The following is a 22,863-nucleotide window of genomic DNA, read 5'->3' on the forward strand; positions in this document are numbered from 1 at the left end:
TCCACTCCACACACAGCCACGGCCGCTCCCACGAGCATGGGCACCACGCCCGCCCCTGCAACACCACACAGCCCGCCCGGGGCCTCTTCCTCCACCCTCTACTCCACAGCCAGCGCCACCACATCGGCAGGAAGCCCGCCTCCGCCGACCTCCCACACCGCGCAGGCATCCACAGTCCTCGCCCCGTCCTCAGCGGTCAGTACAGGCCACCCGAGCACACCACCGGCCACCATCACCCCCACCTCCGCGCCGACCACCGGTGCCTTGGCCGCCACCACCCACCTCACCTCCACACTCGCTGTCTCCAGCCCCTCGGCGGCCCCCACGCACGCGGTCCCTTCATCCCCCGCCAGCCTACGTACAGAAACCACGCCCGGTGGCACCACCACCTCTGCCACGACGCCCCCTCTGCCGCCCACGCTCACCAGCACCCCTCGCCCCCCTTCTCCGTCCCCCTCCACCACTATTCCGGCCACGTCCGCAGGCTCCTCTCCCGGCACCACGCACCCAGAGGGCAGCACCCCGCCTGCAAGCAGCACCCTCACCCGGCGCACAACCGCGGGATCCACCCCGCCACCCACTCCCACCCATGCCTACCCGACCTCCACCCCCGCCACGGGACCACCCTCCTCCACCGCAGCCACCACGCACACAGGCAGCCCGACCGACACCACCTCTCACGCCCCATCCACCTGGAGAACCACACTGCCTCCTACCCCCGCCCTGCCTCCAGAGGCTCTCACGACAGCCCTCACTGCTCCTGCCCCTGTCACGTCCTCCCTCGCTCCCACCAACACCAATGCCGTCTCCTCCCCACCGTCCCCCACCTCGCCTCCTCCGGTGACCTCCAGCACCTTCGCGCCACCCACCGCTCCGCCTGTGTCCTCTCCGCCTCCCCCGGCCACGGGACCCGTCTCCACTTTGGCCACCCTCGCTCCCCCTCCTTCCGCCCCGCTTACCACGCTGCCTGCCACCCACGCCACGTCCACCCCTGCCTCTGCCTCTGCCTCTGCCTATGCCTCTGACCCTGGCCCTGGCACTGTCAGCCCGGCCAGCACCTCTGAGAGCACCGCTCCCGCTGACACGTCCAGCCCGGGCCCCTCCGTCACGGCCCCGGCCACCACGGCCACCACTCCACACACAGCCACGGCCGCTCCCACGAGCATGGGCACCACGCCCGCCCCTGCAACACCACACAGCCCGCCCGGGGCCTCTTCCTCCACCCTCTACTCCACAGCCAGCGCCACCACATCGGCAGGAAGCCCGCCTCCGCCGACCTCCCACACCGCGCAGGCATCCACAGTCCTCGCCCCGTCCTCAGCGGTCAGTACAGGCCACCCGACCACACCACCGGCCACCATCACCCCCACCTCCGCGCCGACCACCGGTGCCTTGGCCGCCACCACCCACCTCACCTCCACACTCGCTGCCTCCAGACCCTCGGCGGCCCCCACGCACGCGGTCCCTTCATCCCCCGCCAGCCTACGTACAGAAACCACGCCCGGTGGCACCACCACCTCTGCCACGACGCCCCCTCTGCCGCCCACGCTCACCAGCACCCCTCGCCCCCCTTCTCCGTCCCCCTCCACCACTATTCCGGCCACTTCCGCAGGCTCCTCTCCCGGCACCACGCACCCAGAGGGCAGCACCCCGCCTGCAAGCAGCACCCTCACCCGGCGCACAACCGCGGGATCCACCCCGCCACCCACTCCCACCCATGCCTACCCGACCTCCACCCCCGCCACGGGACCACCCTCCTCCACCGCAGCCACCACGCACACAGGCAGCCCGACCGACACCACCTCTCACGCCCCATCCACCTGGAGAACCACACTGCCTCCTACCCCCGCCCTGCCTCCAGAGGCTCTCACGACAGCCCTCACTGCTCCTGCCCCCGACACGTCCTCCCTCGCTCCCACCAACAACAATGCCGTCTCCTCCCCACCGTCCCCCACCTCGCCTCCTCCGGTGAACTCCAGCACCTTCGCGCCACCCACCGCTCCGCCTGTGTCCTCTCCGCCTCCCCCGGCCACGGGACCCATCTCCACTTTGGCCACCCTCGCTCCCCCTCCTTCCGCCCCGCTTACCACGCTGCCTGCCACCCATGCCACGTCCACCCCTGCCTCTGCCTCTGCCTCTGCCTCTGCCTCGGCCCCTGGCCCTGGCACTGTCAGCCCGGCCAGCACCTCTGAGAGCACCGCTCCCGCTGACACTTCCAGCCCGGCCCCCTCCGTGACGGCCCCTGCCCCCACGGCCTCCACTCCACACACAGCCACGGCCGCTCCCACGAGCATGGGCACCACGCCCGCCCCTGCAACACCACACAGCCCGCCCGGGGCCTCTTCCTCCACCCTCTACTCCACAGCCAGCGCCACCACATCGGCAGGAAGCCCGCCTCCGCCGACCTCCCACACCGCGCAGGCATCCACAGTCCTCGCCCCGTCCTCAGCGGTCAGTACAGGCCACCCGACCACACCACCGGCCACCATCACCCCCACCTCCGCGCCGACCACCGGTGCCTTGGCCGCCACCACCCACCTCACCTCCATACTCGCTGCCTCCAGCCCCTCGGCGGCCCCCACGCACGCGGTCCCTTCATCCCCCGCCAGCCTACGTACAGAAACCACGCCCGGTGGCACCACCACCTCTGCCACGACGCCCCCTCTGCCGCCCACGCTCACCAGCACCCCTCGCCCCTCTTCTCCGTCCCCCTCCACCACTATTCCGGCCACGTCCGCAGGCTCCTCTCCCGGCACCACGCACCCAGAGGGCAGCACCCCGCATGCAAGCAGCACCCTCACCCGGCGCACAACCGCGGGATCCACCCCGCCACCCACTCCCACCCATGCCTACCCGACCTCCACCCCCGCCACGGGACCACCCTCCTCCACCGCAGCCACCACGCACACAGGCAGCCCGACCGACACCACCTCTCACGCCCCATCCACCTGGAGAACCACACTGCCTCCTACCCCCGCCCTGCCTCCAGAGGCTCTCACGACAGCCCTCACTGCTCCTGCCCCTGTCACGTCCTCCCTCGCTCCCACCAACACCAATGCCGTCTCCTCCCCACCGTCCCCCACCTCGCCTCCTCCGGTGACCTCCAGCACCTTCGCGCCACCCACCGCTCCGCCTGTGTCCTCTCCGCCTCCCCCGGCCACGGGACCCGTCTCCACTTTGGCCACCCTCGCTCCCCCTCCTTCCGCCCCGCTTACCACGCTGCCTGCCACCCACGCCACGTCCACCCCTGCCTCTGCCTCTGCCTCTGCCTATGCCTCTGACCCTGGCCCTGGCACTGTCAGCCCGGCCAGCACCTCTGAGAGCACCGCTCCCGCTGACACGTCCAGCCCGGGCCCCTCCGTCACGGCCCCGGCCACCACGGCCACCACTCCACACACAGCCACGGCCGCTCCCACGAGCATGGGCACCACGCCCGCCCCTGCAACACCACACAGCCCGCCCGGGGCCTCTTCCTCCACCCTCTACTCCACAGCCAGCGCCACCACATCGGCAGGAAGCCCGCCTCCGCCGACCTCCCACACCGCGCAGGCATCCACAGTCCTCGCCCCGTCCTCAGCGGTCAGTACAGGCCACCCGACCACACCACCGGCCACCATCACCCCCACCTCCGCGCCGACCACCGGTGCCTTGGCCGCCACCACCCACCTCACCTCCACACTCGCTGCCTCCAGCCCCTCGGCGGCCCCCACGCACGCGGTCCCTTCATCCCCCGCCAGCCTACGTACAGAAACCACGCCCGGTGGCACCACCACCTCTGCCACGACGCCCCCTCTGCCGCCCACGCTCACCAGCACCCCTCGCCCCTCTTCTCCGTCCCCCTCCACCACTATTCCGGCCACGTCCGCAGGCTCCTCTCCCGGCACCACGCACCCAGAGGGCAGCACCCCGCATGCAAGCAGCACCCTCACCCGGCACACAACCGCGGGATCCACCCCGCCACCCACTCCCACCCATGCCTACCCGACCTCCACCCCCGCCACGGGACCACCCTCCTCCACCGCAGCCACCACGCACACAGGCAGCCCGACCGACACCACCTCTCACGCCCCATCCACCTGGAGAACCACACTGCCTCCTACCCCCGCCCTGCCTCCAGAGGCTCTCACGACAGCCCTCACTGCTCCTGCCCCCGACACGTCCTCCCTCGCTCCCACCAACAACAATGCCGTCTCCTCCCCACCGTCCCCCACCTCGCCTCCTCCGGTGAACTCCAGCACCTTCGCGCCACCCACCGCTCCGCCTGTGTCCTCTCCGCCTCCCCCGGCCACGGGACCCATCTCCACTTTGGCCACCCTCGCTCCCCCTCCTTCCGCCCCGCTTACCACGCTGCCTGCCACCCACGCCACGTCCACCCCTGCCTCTGCCTCTGCCTCTGCCTCTGCCTCGGCCCCTGGCCCTGGCACTGTCAGCCCGGCCAGCACCTCTGAGAGCACCGCTCCCGCTGACACTTCCAGCCCGGCCCCCTCCGTGACGGCCCCTGCCCCCACGGCCTCCACTCCACACACAGCCACGGCCGCTCCCACGAGCATGGGCACCACGCCCGCCCCTGCAACACCACACAGCCCGCCCGGGGCCTCTTCCTCCACCCTCTACTCCACAGCCAGCGCCACCACATCGGCAGGAAGCCCGCCTCCGCCGACCTCCCACACCGCGCAGGCATCCACAGTCCTCGCCCCGTCCTCAGCGGTCAGTACAGGCCACCCGACCACACCACCGGCCACCATCACCCCCACCTCCGCGCCGACCACCGGTGCCTTGGCCGCCACCACCCACCTCACCTCCATACTCGCTGCCTCCAGCCCCTCGGCGGCCCCCACGCACGCGGTCCCTTCATCCCCCGCCAGCCTACGTACAGAAACCACGCCCGGTGGCACCACCACCTCTGCCACGACGCCCCCTCTGCCGCCCACGCTCACCAGCACCCCTCGCCCCTCTTCTCCGTCCCCCTCCACCACTATTCCGGCCACGTCCGCAGGCTCCTCTCCCGGCACCACGCACCCAGAGGGCAGCACCCCGCATGCAAGCAGCACCCTCACCCGGCACACAACCGCGGGATCCACCCCGCCACCCACTCCCACCCATGCCTACCCGACCTCCACCCCCGCCACGGGACCACCCTCCTCCACCGCAGCCACCACGCACACAGGCAGCCCGACCGACACCACCTCTCACGCCCCATCCACCTGGAGAACCACACTGCCTCCTACCCCCGCCCTGCCTCCAGAGGCTCTCACGACAGCCCTCACTGCTCCTGCCCCTGTCACGTCCTCCCTCGCTCCCACCAACACCAATGCCGTCTCCTCCCCACCGTCCCCCACCTCGCCTCCTCCGGTGACCTCCAGCACCTTCGCGCCACCCACCGCTCCGCCTGTGTCCTCTCCGCCTCCCCCGGCCACGGGACCCGTCTCCACTTTGGCCACCCTCGCTCCCCCTCCTTCCGCCCCGCTTACCACGCTGCCTGCCACCCACGCCACGTCCACCCCTGCCTCTGCCTCTGCCTCTGCCTCTGCCTCTGCCTCTGCCCCTGGCCCTGGCACTGTCAGCCCGGCCAGCACCTCTGAGAGCACCGCTCCCGCTGACACGTCCAGCCCGGGCCCCTCCGTCACGGCCCCGGCCACCACGGCCACCACTCCACACACAGCCACGGCCGCTCCCACGAGCATGGGCACCACGCCCGCCCCTGCAACACCACACAGCCCGCCCGGGGCCTCTTCCTCCACCCTCTACTCCACAGCCAGCGCCACCACATCGGCAGGAAGCCCGCCTCCGCCGACCTCCCACACCGCGCAGGCATCCACAGTCCTCGCCCCGTCCTCAGCGGTCAGTACAGGCCACCCGACCACACCACCGGCCACCATCACCCCCACCTCCGCGCCGACCACCGGTGCCTTGGCCGCCACCACCCACCTCACCTCCACACTCGCTGCCTCCAGCCCCTCGGCGGCCCCCACGCACGCGGTCCCTTCATCCCCCGCCAGCCTACGTACAGAAACCACGCCTGGTGGCACCACCACCTCTGCCACGACGCCCCCTCTGCCGCCCACGCTCACCAGCACCCCTCGACCCCCTTCTCCGTCCCCATCCACCACTATTCCGGCCACGTCCGCAGGCTCCTCTCCCGGCACCACGCACCCAGAGGGCAGCACCCCGCCTGCAAGCAGCACCCTCACCCGGCGCACAACCGCGGGATCCACCCCGCCACCCACTCCCACCCATGCCTACCCGACCTCCACCCCCGCCACGGGACCACCCTCCTCCACCGCAGCCACCACGCACACAGGCAGCCCGACCGACACCACCTCTCACGCCCCATCCACCTGGAGAACCACACTGCCTCCTACCCCCGCCCTGCCTCCAGAGGCTCTCACGACAGCCCTCACTGCTCCTGCCCCCGTCACGTCCTCCCTCGCTCCCACCAACACCAATGCCGTCTCCTCCCCACCGTCCCCCACCTCGCCTCCTCCGGTGAACTCCAGCACCTTCGCGCCACCCACCGCTCCGCCTGTGTCCTCTCCGCCTCCCCCAGCCACGGGACCCGTCTCCACTTTGGCCACCCTCGCTCCCCCTCCTTCCGCCCCGCTTACCACGCTGCCTGCCACCCACGCCACGTCCACCCCTGCCTCTGCCTCTGCCTCTGCCTCTGCCTCAGCCCCTGGCCCTGGCACTGTCAGCCCGGCCAGCACCTCTGAGAGCACCGCTCCCGCTGACACTTCCAGCCCGGCCCCCTCCGTGACGGCCCCTGCCCCCACGGCCTCCACTCCACACACAGCCACGGCCGCTCCCACGAGCATGGGCACCACGCCCGCCCCTGCAACACCACACAGCCCGCCCGGGGCCTCTTCCTCCACCCTCTACTCCACAGCCAGCGCCACCACATCGGCAGGAAGCCCGCCTCCGCCGACCTCCCACACCGCGCAGGCATCCACAGTCCTCGCCCCGTCCTCAGCGGTCAGTACAGGCCACCCGACCACACCACCAGCCTCCATCACCCCCACCTCCGCGCCGACCACCGGTGCCTTGGCCGCCACCACCCACCTCACCTCCACACTCGCTGCCTCCAGCCCCTCGGCGGCCCCCACGCACGCGGTCCCTTCATCCCCCGCCAGCCTACGTACAGAAACCACGCCTGGTGGCACCACCACCTCTGCCACGACGCCCCCTCTGCCGCCCACGCTCACCAGCACCCCTCGACCCCCTTCTCCGTCCCCATCCACCACTATTCCGGCCACGTCCGCAGGCTCCTCTCCCGGCACCACGCACCCAGAGGGCAGCACCCCGCCTGCAAGCAGCACCCTCACCCGGCGCACAACCGCGGGATCCACCCCGCCACCCTCTACCACCCATGCCTACCCGACCTCCACCCCCGCCACGGGACCACCCTCCTCCACCGCAGCCACCACGCACACAGGCAGCCCGACCGACACCACCTCTCACGCCCCATCCACCTGGAGAACCACACTGCCTCCTACCCCCGCCCTGCCTCCAGAGGCTCTCACGACAGCCCTCACTGCTCCTGCCCCAGTCACGTCCTCCCTCGCTCCCACCAACACCAATGCCGTCTCCTCCCCACCGTCCCCCACCTCGCCTCCTCCGGTGACCTCCAGCACCTTTGCGCCACCCAGCGCTCCGCCTGTGTCCTCTCCGCCTCCCCCGGCCACGGGACCCGTCTCCACTTTGGCCACCCTCGCTCCCCCTCCTTCCGCCCCGCTTACCACGCTGCCTGCCACCCACGCCACGTCCACCCCTGCTGCTGCCTCTGCCTCTGCCTCTGCCTCTGCCCCTGGCCCTGGCACTGTCAGCCCGGCCAGCACCTCTGAGAGCACCGCTCCCGCTGACACTTCCAGCCCGGCCCCCTCCGTGACGGCCCCTGCCCCCACGGCCTCCACTCCACACACAGCGACTGCCGCTCCCCCGAGCATGGTCACCACGCCCGCCCCTGCAACACCACACAGCCCGCCCGGGGCCTCTTCCTCCACCCTCTACTCCACAGCCAGCGCCACCACATCGGCAGGAAGCCCGCCTCTGCCGACCTCCCACACCGCGCAGGCATCCACAGTCCTCGCCCCGTCCTCAGCGGTCAGTACAGGCCACCCGACCACACCACCGGCCACCATCACCCCCACCTCCGCGCCGACCACCGGTGCCTTGGCCGCCACCACCCACCTCACCTCCACACTCGCTGCCTCCAGCCCCTCGGCGGCCCCCACGCACGCGGTCCCTTCATCCCCCGCCAGCCTACGTACAGAAACCACGCCCGGTGGCACCACCACCTCTGCCACGACGCCCCCTCTGCCGCCCACGCTCACCAGCACCCCTCGCCCCCCTTCTCCGTCCCCCTCCACCACTATGCCGGCCTCGTCCGCAGGCTGCTCTCCCGGCACCACGCACCCAGAGGGCAGCACCCCGCCTGCAAGCAGCACCCTCACCCGGCGCACAACCGCGGGATCCACCCCGCCACCCTCTACCACCCATGCCTACCCGACCTCCACCCCCGCCACGGGACCACCCTCCTCCACCGCAGCCACCACGCACACAGGCAGCCCGACCGACACCACCTCTCACGCCCCATCCACCCGGAGAACCACACTGCCTCCTACCCCCGCCCTGCCTCCAGAGGCTCTCACGACAGCCCTCACTGCTCCTGCCCCCGTCACGTCCTCCCTCGCTCCCACCAACACCAATGCCGTCTCCTCCCCACCGTCCCCCACCTCGCCTCCTCCGGTGACCTCCAGCACCTTCGCGCCACCCACCGCTCCGCCTGTGTCCTCTCCGCCTCCCCCGGCCACGGGACCCGTCTCCACTTTGGCCACCCTCGCTCCCCCTCCTTCCACCCCGCTTACCACGCTGCCTGCCACCCACGCCACGTCCACCCCTGCCGCTGCCTCTGCCTCTGCCTCTGCCTCTGCCTCTGCCCCTGGCCCTGGCACTGTCAGCCCGGCCAGCACCTCTGAGAGCACCGCTCCCGCTGACACTTCCAGCCCGGCCCCCTCCGTCACGGCCCCTGCCCCCACGGCCTCCACTCCACACACAGCCACGGCCGCTCCCACGAGCATGGGCACCACGCCCGCCCCTGCAACACCACACAGCCCGCCCGGGGCCTCTTCCTCCACCCTCTACTCCACAGCCAGCGCCACCACATCGGCAGGAAGCCCGCCTCCGCCGACCTCCCACAACGCGCAGGCATCCACAGTCCTCGCCCCGTCCTCAGCGGTCAGTACAGGCCACCCGACCACACCACCAGCCTCCATCACCCCCACCTCCGCGCCGACCATCGGTGCCTTGGCCGCCACCACCCACCTCACCTCCACACTCGCTGCCTCCAGCCCCTCGGCGGCCCCCACGCACGCGGTCCCTTCATCCCCCGCCAGCCTACGTACAGAAACCACGCCCGGTGGCACCACCACCTCTGCCACGACGCCCCCTCTGCCGCCCACGCTCACCAGCACCCCTCGCCCCCCTTCACCGTCCCCCTCCACCAGTATTCCGGCCACGTCCGCAGGCTCCTCTCCCGGCACCACGCACCCAGAGGGCAGCACCCCGCCTGCAAGCAGCACCCTCACCCGGCGCACAACCGCGGGATCCACCCCGCCACCCACTCCCACCCATGCCTACCCGACCTCCACCCCCGCCACGGGACCACCCTCCTCCACCGCAGCCACCACGCTCACAGGCAGCCCGACCGACACCACCTCTCACGCCCCATCCACCTGGAGAACCACACTGCCTCCTACCCCCGCCCTGCCTCCAGAGGCTCTCACGACAGCCCTCACTGCTCCTGCCCCCGTCACGTCCTCCCTCGCTCCCACCAACACCAATGCCGTCTCCTTCCCACCGTCCCCCACCTCGCCTCCTCCGGTGACCTCCAGCACCTTCGCACCACCCACCGCTCCGCCTGTGTCCTCTCCGCCTCCCCCGGCCACGGGACCCGTCTCCACTTTGGCCACCCTCGCTCCCCCTCCTTCCGCCCCGCTTACCACGATGCCTGCCACCAACGCCACGTCCACCCCTGCCGCTGCCTCTGCCTCTGCCTCTGCCCCTGGCCCTGGCACTGTCAGCCCGGCCAGCACCTCTGAGAGCACCGCTCCCGCTGACACTTCCAGCCCGGCCCCCTCCGTCACGGCCCCTGCCCCCACGGCCTCCACTCCACACACAGCCACGGCCGCTCCCACGAGCATGGGCACCACGCCCGCCCCTGCAACACCACACAGCCCGCCCGGGGCCTCTTCCTCCACCCTCTACTCCACAGCCAGCGCCACCACATCGGCAGGAAGCCCGCCTCCGCCGACCTCCCACACCGCGCAGGCATCCACAGTCCTCGCCCCGTCCTCAGCGGTCAGTACAGGCCACCCGACCACACCACCGGCCACCATCACCCCCACCTCCGCGCCGACCACCGGTGCCTTGGCCGCCACCACCCACCTCACCTCCACACTCGCTGCCTCCAGCCCCTCGGCGGCCCCCACGCACGCGGTCCCTTCATCCCCCGCCAGCCTACGTACAGAAACCACGCCCGGTGGCACCACCACCTCTGCCACGACGCCCCCTCTGCCGCCCACGCTCACCAGCACCCCTCGCCCCCCTTCTCTGTCCCCCTCCACCACTATTCCGGCCACGTCCGCAGGCTCCTCTCCCGGCACCACGCACCCAGAGGGCAGCACCCCGCCTGCAAGCAGCACCCTCACCCGGCGCACAACCGCGGGATCCACCCCGCCACCCACTCCCACCCATGCCTACCCGACCTCCACCCCCGCCACGGGACCACCCTCCTCCACCGCAGCCACCACGCACACAGGCAGCCCGACCGACACCACCTCTCACGCCCCATCCACCTGGAGAACCACACTGCCTCCTACCCCCGCCCTGCCTCCAGAGGCTCTCACGACAGCCCTCACTGCTCCTGCCCCTGTCACGTCCTCCCTCGCTCCCACCAACACCAATGCCGTCTCCTCCCCACCGTCCCCCACCTCGCCTCCTCCGGTGACCTCCAGCACCTTCGCGCCACCCACCGCTCCGCCTGTGTCCTCTCCGCCTCCCCCGGCCACGGGACCCGTCTCCACTTTGGCCACCCTCGCTCCCCCTCCTTCCGCCCCGCTTACCACGCTGCCTGCCACCCACGCCACGTCCACCCCTGCCTCTGCCTCTGCCTCTGCCTCTGCCTCTGCCCCTGGCCCTGGCACTGTCAGCCCGGCCAGCACCTCTGAGAGCACCGCTCCCGCTGACACGTCCAGCCCGGCCCTCTCCGTCACGGCCCCGGCCACCACGGCCTCCACTCCACACACAGCCACGGCCGCTCCCACGAGCATTGGCACCACGCCCGCCCCTGCAACACCACACAGCCCGCCCGGGGCCTCTTCCTCCACCCTCTACTCCACAGCCAGCGCCACCACATCGGCAGGAAGCCCGCCTCCGCCGACCTCCCACACCGCGCAGGCATCCACAGTCCTCGCCCCGTCCTCAGCGGTCAGTACAGGCCACCCGACCACACCACCGGCCACCATCACCCCCAACTCTGCGCCGACCACCGGTGGCTTGGCCGCCACCACCCACCTCACCTCCACACTCGCTGCCTCCAGCCCCTCGGCGGCCCCCACGCACGCGGTCCCTTCATCCCCCGCCAGCCTACGTACAGAAACCACGCCCGGTGGCACCACCACCTCTGCCACGACGCCCCCTCTGCCGCCCACGCTCACCAGCACCCCTCGCCCCCCTTCTCTGTCCCCCTCCACCACTATTCCGGCCACGTCCGCAGGCTCCTCTCCCGGCACCACGCACCCAGAGGGCAGCACCCCGCCTGCAAGCAGCACCCTCACCCGGCGCACAACCGCGGGATCCACCCCGCCACCCTCTACCACCCATGCCTACCCGACCTCCACCCCCGCCACGGGACCACCCTCCTCCACCGCAGCCACCACGCACACAGGCAGCCCGACCGACACCACCTCTCACGCCCCATCCACCTGGAGAACCACACTGCCTCCTACCCCCGCCCTGCCTCCAGAGGCTCTCACGACAGCCCTCACTGATACTGCCCCCGTCACGTCCTCCCTCGCTCCCACCAACACCAATGCCGTCTCCTCCCCACCGTCCCCCACCTCGCCTCCTCCGGTGACCTCCAGCACCTTCGCAGAACCCACCGCTCCACCTGTGTCCTCTCCGCCTCCCCCGGCCACGGGACCCGTCTCCACTTTGGCCACCCTCGCTCCCCCTCCTTCCGCCCCGCTTACCACGCTGCCTGCCACCCACGCCACGTCCACCCCTGCCGCTGCCTCTGCCTCTGCCTCTGCCTCTGCCTCTGCCTCTGCCCCTGGCCCTGGCACTGTCAGCCCGGCCAGCACCTCTGAGAGCACCGCTCCCGCTGACACTTCCAGCCCGGCCCCCTCCGTGACGGCCCCTGCCCCCACGGCCTCCACTCCACACACAGCGACGGCCGCTCCCACGAGCATGGGCACCACGCCCGGCCCTGCAACACCACACAGCCCGCCCGGGGCCACTTCCTCCACCCTCTACTCCACAGCCAGCGCCACCACATCGGCAGGAAGCCCGCCTCCGCCGACCTCCCACACCGCGCAGGCATCCACAGTCCTCGCCCCGTCCTCAGCGGTCAGTACAGGCCACCCGACCACACCACCGGCCACCATCACCCCCACCTCCGCGCCGACCACCGGTGCCTTGGCCGCCACCACCCACCTCACCTCCACACTCGCTGCCTCCAGCCCCTCGGCGGCCCCCACGCACGCGGTCCCTTCATCCCCCGCCAGCCTACGTACAGAAACCACGCCCGGTGGCACCACCACCTCTGCCACGACGCCCCCTCTGCCGCCCACGCTCACCAGCACCCCTCGCCCCCCTTCTCCGTCCCCCTCCACCACTATGCCGGCCTCGTCCGCAGGCTCCTCTCCCGGCACCACGCACCCAGAGGGCAGCACCCCGCCTGCAAGCAGCACCCTCACCCGGCGCACAACCGCGGGATCCACCCCGCCACCCTCTACCACCCATGCCTACCCGACCTCCACCCCCGCCACGGGACCACCCTCCTCCACCGCAGCCACCACGCACACAGGCAGCCCGACCGACACCACCTCTCACGCCCCATCCACCTGGAGAACCACACTGCCTCCTACCCCCGCCCTGCCTCCAGAGGCTCTCACGACAGCCCTCACTGCTCCTGCCCCCGTCACGTCCTCCCTCGCTCCCACCAACACCAATGCCGTCTCCTCCCCACCGTCCCCCACCTCGCCTCCTCCGGTGACCTCCAGCACCTTTGCGCCACCCAGCGCTCCGCCTGTGTCCTCTCCGCCTCCCCCGGCCACGGGACCCGTCTCCACTTTGGCCACCCTCGCTCCCCCTCCTTCCGCCCCGCTTACCACGCTGCCTGCCACCCACGCCACGTCCACCCCTGCCGCTGCCTCTGCCTCTGCCTCTGCCTCTGCCCCTGGCCCTGGCACTGTCAGCCCGGCCAGCACCTCTGAGAGCACCGCTCCCGCTGACACTTCCAGCCCGGCCCCCTCCGTGACGGCCCCTGCCCCCACGGCCTCCACTCCACACACAGCGACGGCCGCTCCCACGAGCATGGTCACCACGCCCGCCCCTGCAACACCACACAGCCCGCCCGGGGCCTCTTCCTCCACCCTCTACTCCACAGCCAGCGCCACCACATCGGCAGGAAGCCCGCCTCCGCCGACCTCCCACACCGCGCAGGCATCCACAGTCCTCGCCCCGTCCTCAGCGGTCAGTACAGGCCACCCGACCACACCACCGGCCACCATCACCCCCAACTCTGCGCCGACCACCGGTGCCTTGGCCGCCACCACCCACCTCACCTCCACACTCGCTGCCTCCAGCCCCTCGGCGGCCCCCACGCACGCGGTCCCTTCATCCCCCGCCAGCCTACGTACAGAAACCACGCCCGGTGGCACCACCACCTCTGCCACGACGCCCCCTCTGCCGCCCACGCTCACCAGCACCCCTCGCCCCCCTTCTCCGTCCCCCTCCACCACTATTCCGGCCACGTCCGCAGGCTCCTCTCCCGGCACCACGCACCCAGAGGGCAGCACCCCGCCTGCAAGCAGCACCCTCACCCGGCGCACAACCGCGGGATCCACCCCGCCACCCTCTACCACCCATGCCTACCCGACCTCCACCCCCGCCACGGGACCACCCTCCTCCACCGCAGCCACCACGCACACAGGCAGCCCGACCGACACCACCTCTCACGCCCCATCCACCTGGAGAACCACACTGCCTCCTACCCCCGCCCTGCCTCCAGAGGCTCTCACGACAGCCCTCACTGCTACTGCCCCCGTCACGTCCTCCCTCGCTCCCACCAACACCAATGCCGTCTCCTCCCCACCGTCCCCCACCTCGCCTCCTCCGGTGACCTCCAGCACCTTCGCAGAACCCACCGCTCCACCTGTGTCCTCTCCGCCTCCCCCGGCCACGGGACCCGTCTCCACTTTGGCCACCCTCGCTCCCCCTCCTTCCGCCCCGCTTACCACGCTGCCTGCCACCCACGCCACGTCCACCCCTGCCGCTGCCTCTGCCTCTGCCTCTGCCTCTGCCTCTGCCCCTGGCCCTGGCACTGTCAGCCCGGCCAGCACCTCTGAGAGCACCGCTCCCGCTGACACTTCCAGCCCGGCCCCCTCCGTGACGGCCCCTGCCCCCACGGCCTCCACTCCACACACAGCGACGGCCGCTCCCACGAGCATGGGCACCACGCCCGGCCCTGCAACACCAGACAGCCCGCCCGGGGCCTCTTCCTCCACCCTCTACTCCACAGCCAGCGCCACCACATCGGCAGGAAGCCCGCCTCCGCCGACCTCCCACACCGCGCAGGCATCCACAGTCCTCGCCCCGTCCTCAGCGGTCAGTACAGGCCACCCGACCACACCACCGGCCACCATCACCCCCACCTCCGCGCCGACCACCGGTGCCTTGGCCGCCACCACCCACCTCACCTCCACACTCGCTGCCTCCAGCCCCTCGGCGGCCCCCACGCACGCGGTCCCTTCATCCCCCGCCAGCCTACGTACAGAAACCACGCCCGGTGGCACCACCACCTCTGCCACGACGCCCCCTCTGCCGCCCACGCTCACCAGCACCCCTCGCCCCCCTTCTCCGTCCCCCTCCACCACTATGCCGGCCTCGTCCGCAGGCTCCTCTCCCGGCACCACGCACCCAGAGGGCAGCACCCCGCCTGCAAGCAGCACCCTCACCCGGCGCACAACCGCGGGATCCACCCCGCCACCCTCTACCACCCATGCCTACCCGACCTCCACCCCCGCCACGGGACCACCCTCCTCCACCGCAGCCACCACGCACACAGGCAGCCCGACCGACACCACCTCTCACGCCCCATCCACCTGGAGAACCACACTGCCTCCTACCCCCGCCCTGCCTCCAGAGGCTCTCACGACAGCCCTCACTGCTCCTGCCCCCGTCACGTCCTCCCTCGCTCCCACCAACACCAATGCCGTCTCCTCCCCACCGTCCCCCACCTCGCCTCCTCCGGTGACCTCCAGCACCTTTGCGCCACCCAGCGCTCCGCCTGTGTCCTCTCCGCCTCCCCCGGCCACGGGACCCGTCTCCACTTTGGCCACCCTCGCTCCCCCTCCTTCCGCCCCGCTTACCACGCTGCCTGCCACCCACGCCACGTCCACCCCTGCCGCTGCCTCTTCCTCTGCCTCTGCCTCTGCCCCTGGCCCTGGCACTGTCAGCCCGGCCAGCACCTCTGAGAGCACCGCTCCCGCTGACACTTCCAGCCCGGCCCCCTCCGTGACGGCCCCTGCCCCCACGGCCTCCACTCCACACACAGCGACGGCCGCTCCCACGAGCATGGTCACCACGCCCGCCCCTGCAACACCACACAGCCCGCCCGGGGCCTCTTCCTCCACCCTCTACTCCACAGCCAGCGCCACCACATCGGCAGGAAGCCCGCCTCCGCCGACCTCCCACACCGCGCAGGCATCCACAGTCCTCGCCCCGTCCTCAGCGGTCAGTACAGGCCACCCGACCACACCACCGGCCACCATCACCCCCACCTCCGCGCCGACCACCGGTGCCTTGGCCGCCACCACCCACCTCACCTCCACACTCGCTGCCTCCAGCCCCTCGGCGGCCCCCACGCACGCGGTCCCTTCATCCCCCGCCAGCCTACGTACAGAAACCACGCCCGGTGGCACCACCACCTCTGCCACGACGCCCCCTCTGCCGCCCACGCTCACCAGCACCCCTCGCCCCCCTTCTCCGTCCCCCTCCACCACTATTCCGGCCACGTCCGCAGGCTCCTCTCCCGGCACCACGCACCCAGAGGGCAGCACCCTGCCTGCAAGCAGCACCCTCACCCGGCGCACAACCGCGGGATCCACCCCGCCACCCTCTACCACCCATGCCTACCCGACCTCCACCCCCGCCACGGGACCACCCTCCTCCACCGCAGCCACCACGCACACAGGCAGCCCGACCGACACCACCTCTCACGCCCCATCCACCTGGAGAACCACACTGCCTCCTACCCCCGCCCTGCCTCCAGAGGCTCTCACGACAGCCCTCACTGCTCCTGCCCCCGTCACGTCCTCCCTCGCTCCCACCAACACCAATGCCGTCTCCTCCCCACCGTCCCCCACCTCGCCTCCTCCGGTGACCTCCAGCACCTTTGTGCCACCCACCGCTCCGCCTGTGTCCTCTCCGCCTCCCCCGGCCACGGGACCCTTCTCCACTTTGGCCACCCTCGCTCCCCATCCTTCCGCCCCGCTTACCACGCTGCCTGCCACCCACGCCACGTCCACCCCTGCCTCTGCCTCTGCCTCTGCCCCTGGGCCTGGCACTGTCAGCCCGGCCAGCATCTCTGAGAGCACCGCTCCCGCTGACACGTCCAGCCCGGCCCCCTCCGTCACGGCCCCGGCCACCACGGCCTCCACTCCACACACAGCCACAGCCGCTCCCACGAGCATGGGCACCACGCCCGCCCCTGCAACACCACACAGCCCGCCCGGGGCCTCTTCCTCCACCCTCTACTTCACAGCCAGCGCCACCACATCGGCAGGAAGCCCGCCTCCGCCGACCTCCCACACCGCGCAGGCATCCACAGTCCTCGCCCCGTCCTCAGCGGTCAGTACAGGCCACCCGACCACACCACCGGCCACCATCACCCCCACCTCCGCGCCGACCACCGGTGCCTTGGCCGCCACCACCCACCTCACCTCCACACTCGCTGCCTCCAGCCCCTCGGCGGCCCCCACGCACGCGGTCCCTTCATCCCCCGCCAGCCTACGTACAGAAACCACGCCCGGTGGCACCACCACCTCTGCCACGACGCCCCCTCTGCCGCCCACGCTCACCAGCACCCCTCGCCCCCCTTCTCCGTCCCCCTCCACCACTATGCCGGCCTCGTCCGCAGGCTCCTCTCCCGGCACCACGCACCCAGAGGGCAGCACCCCGCCTGCAAGCAGCACCCTCACCCGGCGCACAACCGCGGGATCCACCCCGCCACCCTCTACCACCCATGCCTACCCGACCTCCACCCCCGCCACGGGACCACCCTCCTCCACCGCAGCCACCACGCACACAGGCAGCCCGACCGACACCACCTCTCACGCCCCATCCACCTGGAGAACCACACTGCCTCCTACCCCCGCCCTGCCTCCAGAGGCTCTCACGACAGCCCTCACTGCTCCTGCCCCCGTCACGTCCTCCCTCGCTCCCACCAACACCAATGCCGTCTCCTCCCCACCGTCCCCCACCTCGCCTCCTCCGGTGACCTCCAGCACCTTTGCGCCACCCAGCGCTCCGCCTGTGTCCTCTCCGCCTCCCCCGGCCACGGGACCCGTCTCCACTTTGGCCACCCTCGCTCCCCCTCCTTCCGCCCCGCTTACCACGCTGCCTGCCACCCACGCCACGTCCACCCCTGCCGCTGCCTCTGCCTCTGCCTCTGCCTCTGCCCCTGGCCCTGGCACTGTCAGCCCGGCCAGCACCTCTGAGAGCACCGCTCCCGCTGACACTTCCAGCCCGGCCCCCTCCGTGACGGCCCCTGCCCCCACGGCCTCCACTCCACACACAGCGACGGCCGCTCCCACGAGCATGGTCACCACGCCCGCCCCTGCAACACCACACAGCCCGCCCGGGGCCTCTTCCTCCACCCTCTACTCCACAGCCAGCGCCACCACATCGGCAGGAAGCCCGCCTCCGCCGACCTCCCACACCGCGCAGGCATCCACAGTCCTCGCCCCGTCCTCAGCGGTCAGTACAGGCCACCCGACCACACCACCGGCCACCATCACCCCCAACTCTGCGCCGACCACCGGTGCCTTGGCCGCCACCACCCACCTCACCTCCACACTCGCTGCCTCCAGCCCCTCGGCGGCCCCCACGCACGCGGTCCCTTCATCCCCCGCCAGCCTACGTACAGAAACCACGCCCGGTGGCACCACCACCTCTGCCACGACGCCCCCTCTGCCGCCCACGCTCACCAGCACCCCTCGCCCCCCTTCTCCGTCCCCCTCCACCACTATTCCGGCCACGTCCGCAGGCTCCTCTCCCGGCACCACGCACCCAGAGGGCAGCACCCCGCCTGCAAGCAGCACCCTCACCCGGCGCACAACCGCGGGATCCACCCCGCCACCCTCTACCACCCATGCCTACCCGACCTCCACCCCCGCCACGGGACCACCCTCCTCCACCGCAGCCACCACGCACACAGGCAGCCCGACCGACACCACCTCTCACGCCCCATCCACCTGGAGAACCACACTGCCTCCTACCCCCGCCCTGCCTCCAGAGGCTCTCACGACAGCCCTCACTGCTACTGCCCCCGTCACGTCCTCCCTCGCTCCCACCAACACCAATGCCGTCTCCTCCCCACCGTCCCCCACCTCGCCTCCTCCGGTGACCTCCAGCACCTTCGCAGAACCCACCGCTCCACCTGTGTCCTCTCCGCCTCCCCCGGCCACGGGACCCGTCTCCACTTTGGCCACCCTCGCTCCCCCTCCTTCCGCCCCGCTTACCACGCTGCCTGCCACCCACGCCACGTCCACCCCTGCCGCTGCCTCTGCCTCTGCCTCTGCCTCTGCCTCTGCCCCTGGCCCTGGCACTGTCAGCCCGGCCAGCACCTCTGAGAGCACCGCTCCCGCTGACACTTCCAGCCCGGCCCCCTCCGTGACGGCCCCTGCCCCCACGGCCTCCACTCCACACACAGCGACGGCCGCTCCCACGAGCATGGGCACCACGCCCGGCCCTGCAACACCAGACAGCCCGCCCGGGGCCTCTTCCTCCACCCTCTACTCCACAGCCAGCGCCACCACATCGGCAGGAAGCCCGCCTCCGCCGACCTCCCACACCGCGCAGGCATCCACAGTCCTCGCCCCGTCCTCAGCGGTCAGTACAGGCCACCCGACCACACCACCGGCCACCATCACCCCCACCTCCGCGCCGACCACCGGTGCCTTGGCCGCCACCACCCACCTCACCTCCACACTCGCTGCCTCCAGCCCCTCGGCGGCCCCCATGCACGCGGTCCCTTCATCCCCCGCCAGCCTACGTACAGAAACCACGCCCGGTGGCACCACCACCTCTGCCATGACGCCCCCTCTGCCGCCCACGCTCACCAGCACCCCTCGCCCCCCTTCTCCGTCCCCCTCCACCACTATGCCGGCCTCGTCCGCAGGCTCCTCTCCCGGCACCACGCACCCAGAGGGCAGCACCCCGCCTGCAAGCAGCACCCTCACCCGGCGCACAACCGCGGGATCCACCCCGCCACCCTCTACCACCCATGCCTACCCGACCTCCACCCCCGCCACGGGACCACCCTCCTCCACCGCAGCCACCACGCACACAGGCAGCCCGACCGACACCACCTCTCACGCCCCATCCACCTGGAGAACCACACTGCCTCCTACCCCCGCCCTGCCTCCAGAGGCTCTCACGACAGCCCTCACTGCTCCTGCCCCCGTCACGTCCTCCCTCGCTCCCACCAACACCAATGCCGTCTCCTCCCCACCGTCCCCCACCTCGCCTCCTCCGGTGACCTCCAGCACCTTTGCGCCACCCAGCGCTCCGCCTGTGTCCTCTCCGCCTCCCCCGGCCACGGGACCCGTCTCCACTTTGGCCACCCTCGCTCCCCCTCCTTCCGCCCCGCTTACCACGCTGCCTGCCACCCACGCCACGTCCACCCCTGCCGCTGCCTCTTCCTCTGCCTCTGCCTCTGCCCCTGGCCCTGGCACTGTCAGCCCGGCCAGCACCTCTGAGAGCACCGCTCCCGCTGACACTTCCAGCCCGGCCCCCTCCGTGACGGCCCCTGCCCCCACGGCCTCCACTCCACACACAGCGACGGCCGCTCCCACGAGCATGGTCACCACGCCCGCCCCTGCAACACCACACAGCCCGCCCGGGGCCTCTTCCTCCACCCTCTACTCCACAGCCAGCGCCACCACATCGGCAGGAAGCCCGCCTCCGCCGACCTCCCACACCGCGCAGGCATCCACAGTCCTCGCCCCGTCCTCAGCGGTCAGTACAGGCCACCCGACCACACCACCGGCCACCATCACCCCCACCTCCGCGCCGACCACCGGTGCCTTGGCCGCCACCACCCACCTCACCTCCACACTCGCTGCCTCCAGCCCCTCGGCGGCCCCCACGCACGCGGTCCCTTCATCCCCCGCCAGCCTACGTACAGAAACCACGCCCGGTGGCACCACCACCTCTGCCACGACGCCCCCTCTGCCGCCCACGCTCACCAGCACCCCTCGCCCCCCTTCTCCGTCCCCCTCCACCACTATTCCGGCCACGTCCGCAGGCTCCTCTCCCGGCACCACGCACCCAGAGGGCAGCACCCCGCCTGCAAGCAGCACCCTCACCCGGCGCACAACCGCGGGATCCACCCCGCCACCCTCTACCACCCATGCCTACCCGACCTCCACCCCCGCCACGGGACCACCCTCCTCCACCGCAGCCACCACGCACACAGGCAGCCCGACCGACACCACCTCTCACGCCCCATCCACCTGGAGAACCACACTGCCTCCTACCCCCGCCCTGCCTCCAGAGGCTCTCACGACAGCCCTCACTGCTCCTTCCCCCGTCACGTCCTCCCTCGCTCCCACCAACACCAATGCCCTCTCCTCCCCACCGTCCCCCACCTCGCCTCCTCCGGTGACCTCCAGCACCTTCGCGCCACCCAGCGCTCCGCCTGTGTCCTCTCCGCCTCCCCCGGCCACGGGACCCGTCTCCACTTTGGCCACCCTCGCTCCCCCTCCTTCCGCCCCGCTTACCACGCTGCCTGCCACCCACGCCACGTCCACCCCTGCCTCTGCCTCTGCCTCTGCCCCTGGCCCTGGCACTGTCAGCCCGGCCAGCACCTCTGAGAGCACCGCTCCCGCTGACACTTCCAGCCCGGCCCCCTCCGTCACGGCCCCGGCCCCCACGGCCTCCACTCCACACACAGCCACGGCCGCTCCCACGAGCATGGGCACCACGCCCGCCCCTGCAACACCACACAGCCCGCCCGGGGCCTCTTCCTCCACTCTCTACTCTACAGCCAGTGCCACCACATCGGCAGGAAGCCCGCCTCCGCCGACCTCCCACACCGCGCAGGCATCCACAGTCCTCGCCCCGTCCTCAGCGGTCAGTACAGGCCACCCGACCACACCACCGGCCACCATCACCCCCACCTCCGCGCCGACCACCGGTGCCTTGGCCGCCACCACCCACCTCACCTCCACACTCGCTGCCTCCAGCCCATCGGCGGCCCCCATGCACGCGGTGCCTTCATCCCCCGCCAGCCTACGTACAGAAACCACGCCCGGTGGCACCACCACCTCTGCCACGATGCCCCCTCTGCCGCCCACGCTCACCAGCACCCCTCGCCCCCCTTCTCCGTCCCCGTACACCACTATTCCGGCCACGTCCGCAGGCTCATCTCCCGGCACTATGCACCCAGAGGGCGGCACCCCGCCTGCAAGCAGCACCCTCACCTGGCGCACAACCGCGGGATCCACCCCGCCACCCACTCCCACCCATGCCTACCCCACCTCCACTCCCGCCACGGGACCACCCTCCTCCACCGCAGCCACCACGCACCCAGGCAGCCCGACCGACACCACCTCTCACGCCCCATCCACCTGGAGAACCACACTGCCTCCTACCTCCGCCCTGCCTCCAGAGGCTCTCACGACAGCCCTCACTGCTCCTGCCCCCGTCACGTCCTCCCTCGCTCCCACCAACACCAATGCCATCTCCTCCCCACCCTCCCCCACCTCGCCTCCTCCGGTGACCTCCAGCACCTTCGCGCCACCCACCGCTCCGCTTGTGTCCTCTCCGCCTCTCCCAGCTATGGGATCCGTCTCCACCTTAACCACCTTCGTCGTCTCTTCCAACGATATGAGACTGCCTGCCCCCTCTCCTCTTGTTGACACACCTGGTATCTCTTACAGATACTTTTTGAAAACACCCGTGTCGTCAACATCACTGATATCTTCTCGCATGTCCCCCACAGAATCTTACTCTAGTTTTAGTATGCACAGAAATACCATAACCACATCTCCTAGTACCGTTATGCTTTCTTCAGCATCTACAATATTTCCGCCTCCTACTGTATCTTCTAGCAGAGTAACTGCAGTCCTCACCACTAGCCCTCTTCCTCCATCTGCACATTTCTCCCGTACAGAAATTCCAAGGTCTTCTTTTCTCTCTGCTTTTTCGAATCCGTCTGTGTCTGCTACTACAAGCTCTTCTACATCCACGTCTCCTTTCACCCCTTTTCTTAGTGAAACTGCCATTACTCCTACCATTTTTACTTCTTCCACCACCACATATCCACAGCACATATCACTTACAACAGTGTCTGCTTCTTCC

The 22,863-nt window shown here is 70.8% G+C and overlaps 2 protein-coding genes across 3 annotated transcripts in view; both read left to right on the forward strand.

The window, feature by feature from the left end:
* LOC139040160 (mucin-3A-like) overlaps positions 1 to 22,863 on the forward strand; it is a 54,750-nt gene that overhangs the window by 26,030 nt on the left and 5,857 nt on the right. The gene's annotated exons all lie outside the window — the stretch shown is intronic.
* Positions 37 to 22,363, forward strand: LOC139040240 (pneumococcal serine-rich repeat protein-like). The gene is made up of 2 exons (XM_070485372.1): positions 37 to 22,278; positions 22,340 to 22,363. Exons 1-2 carry the CDS (start codon positions 37 to 39, stop codon positions 22,361 to 22,363), a joined length of 22,266 nt encoding a protein of 7,421 aa, XP_070341473.1.

This window comes from Equus asinus, chromosome 14 (assembly GCF_041296235.1).
Source record: "Equus asinus isolate D_3611 breed Donkey chromosome 14, EquAss-T2T_v2, whole genome shotgun sequence".
In the NCBI taxonomy this organism is placed as follows: domain Eukaryota; kingdom Metazoa; phylum Chordata; class Mammalia; order Perissodactyla; family Equidae; genus Equus; species Equus asinus.

Excerpts from the sequence above, each read along its gene's own strand:
- LOC139040240 (XM_070485372.1), top strand. The coding sequence starts at position 37 with ATGGGCACCACGCCCGCCCCTGCAACACCACACAGCCCGCCCGGGGCC. Across the intron at positions 22,279-22,339 it reads CCCCCACCTCGCCTCCTCCG|CTATGGGATCCGTCTCCACC; the intron begins GTGACCTCCAGC and ends CGCCTCTCCCAG.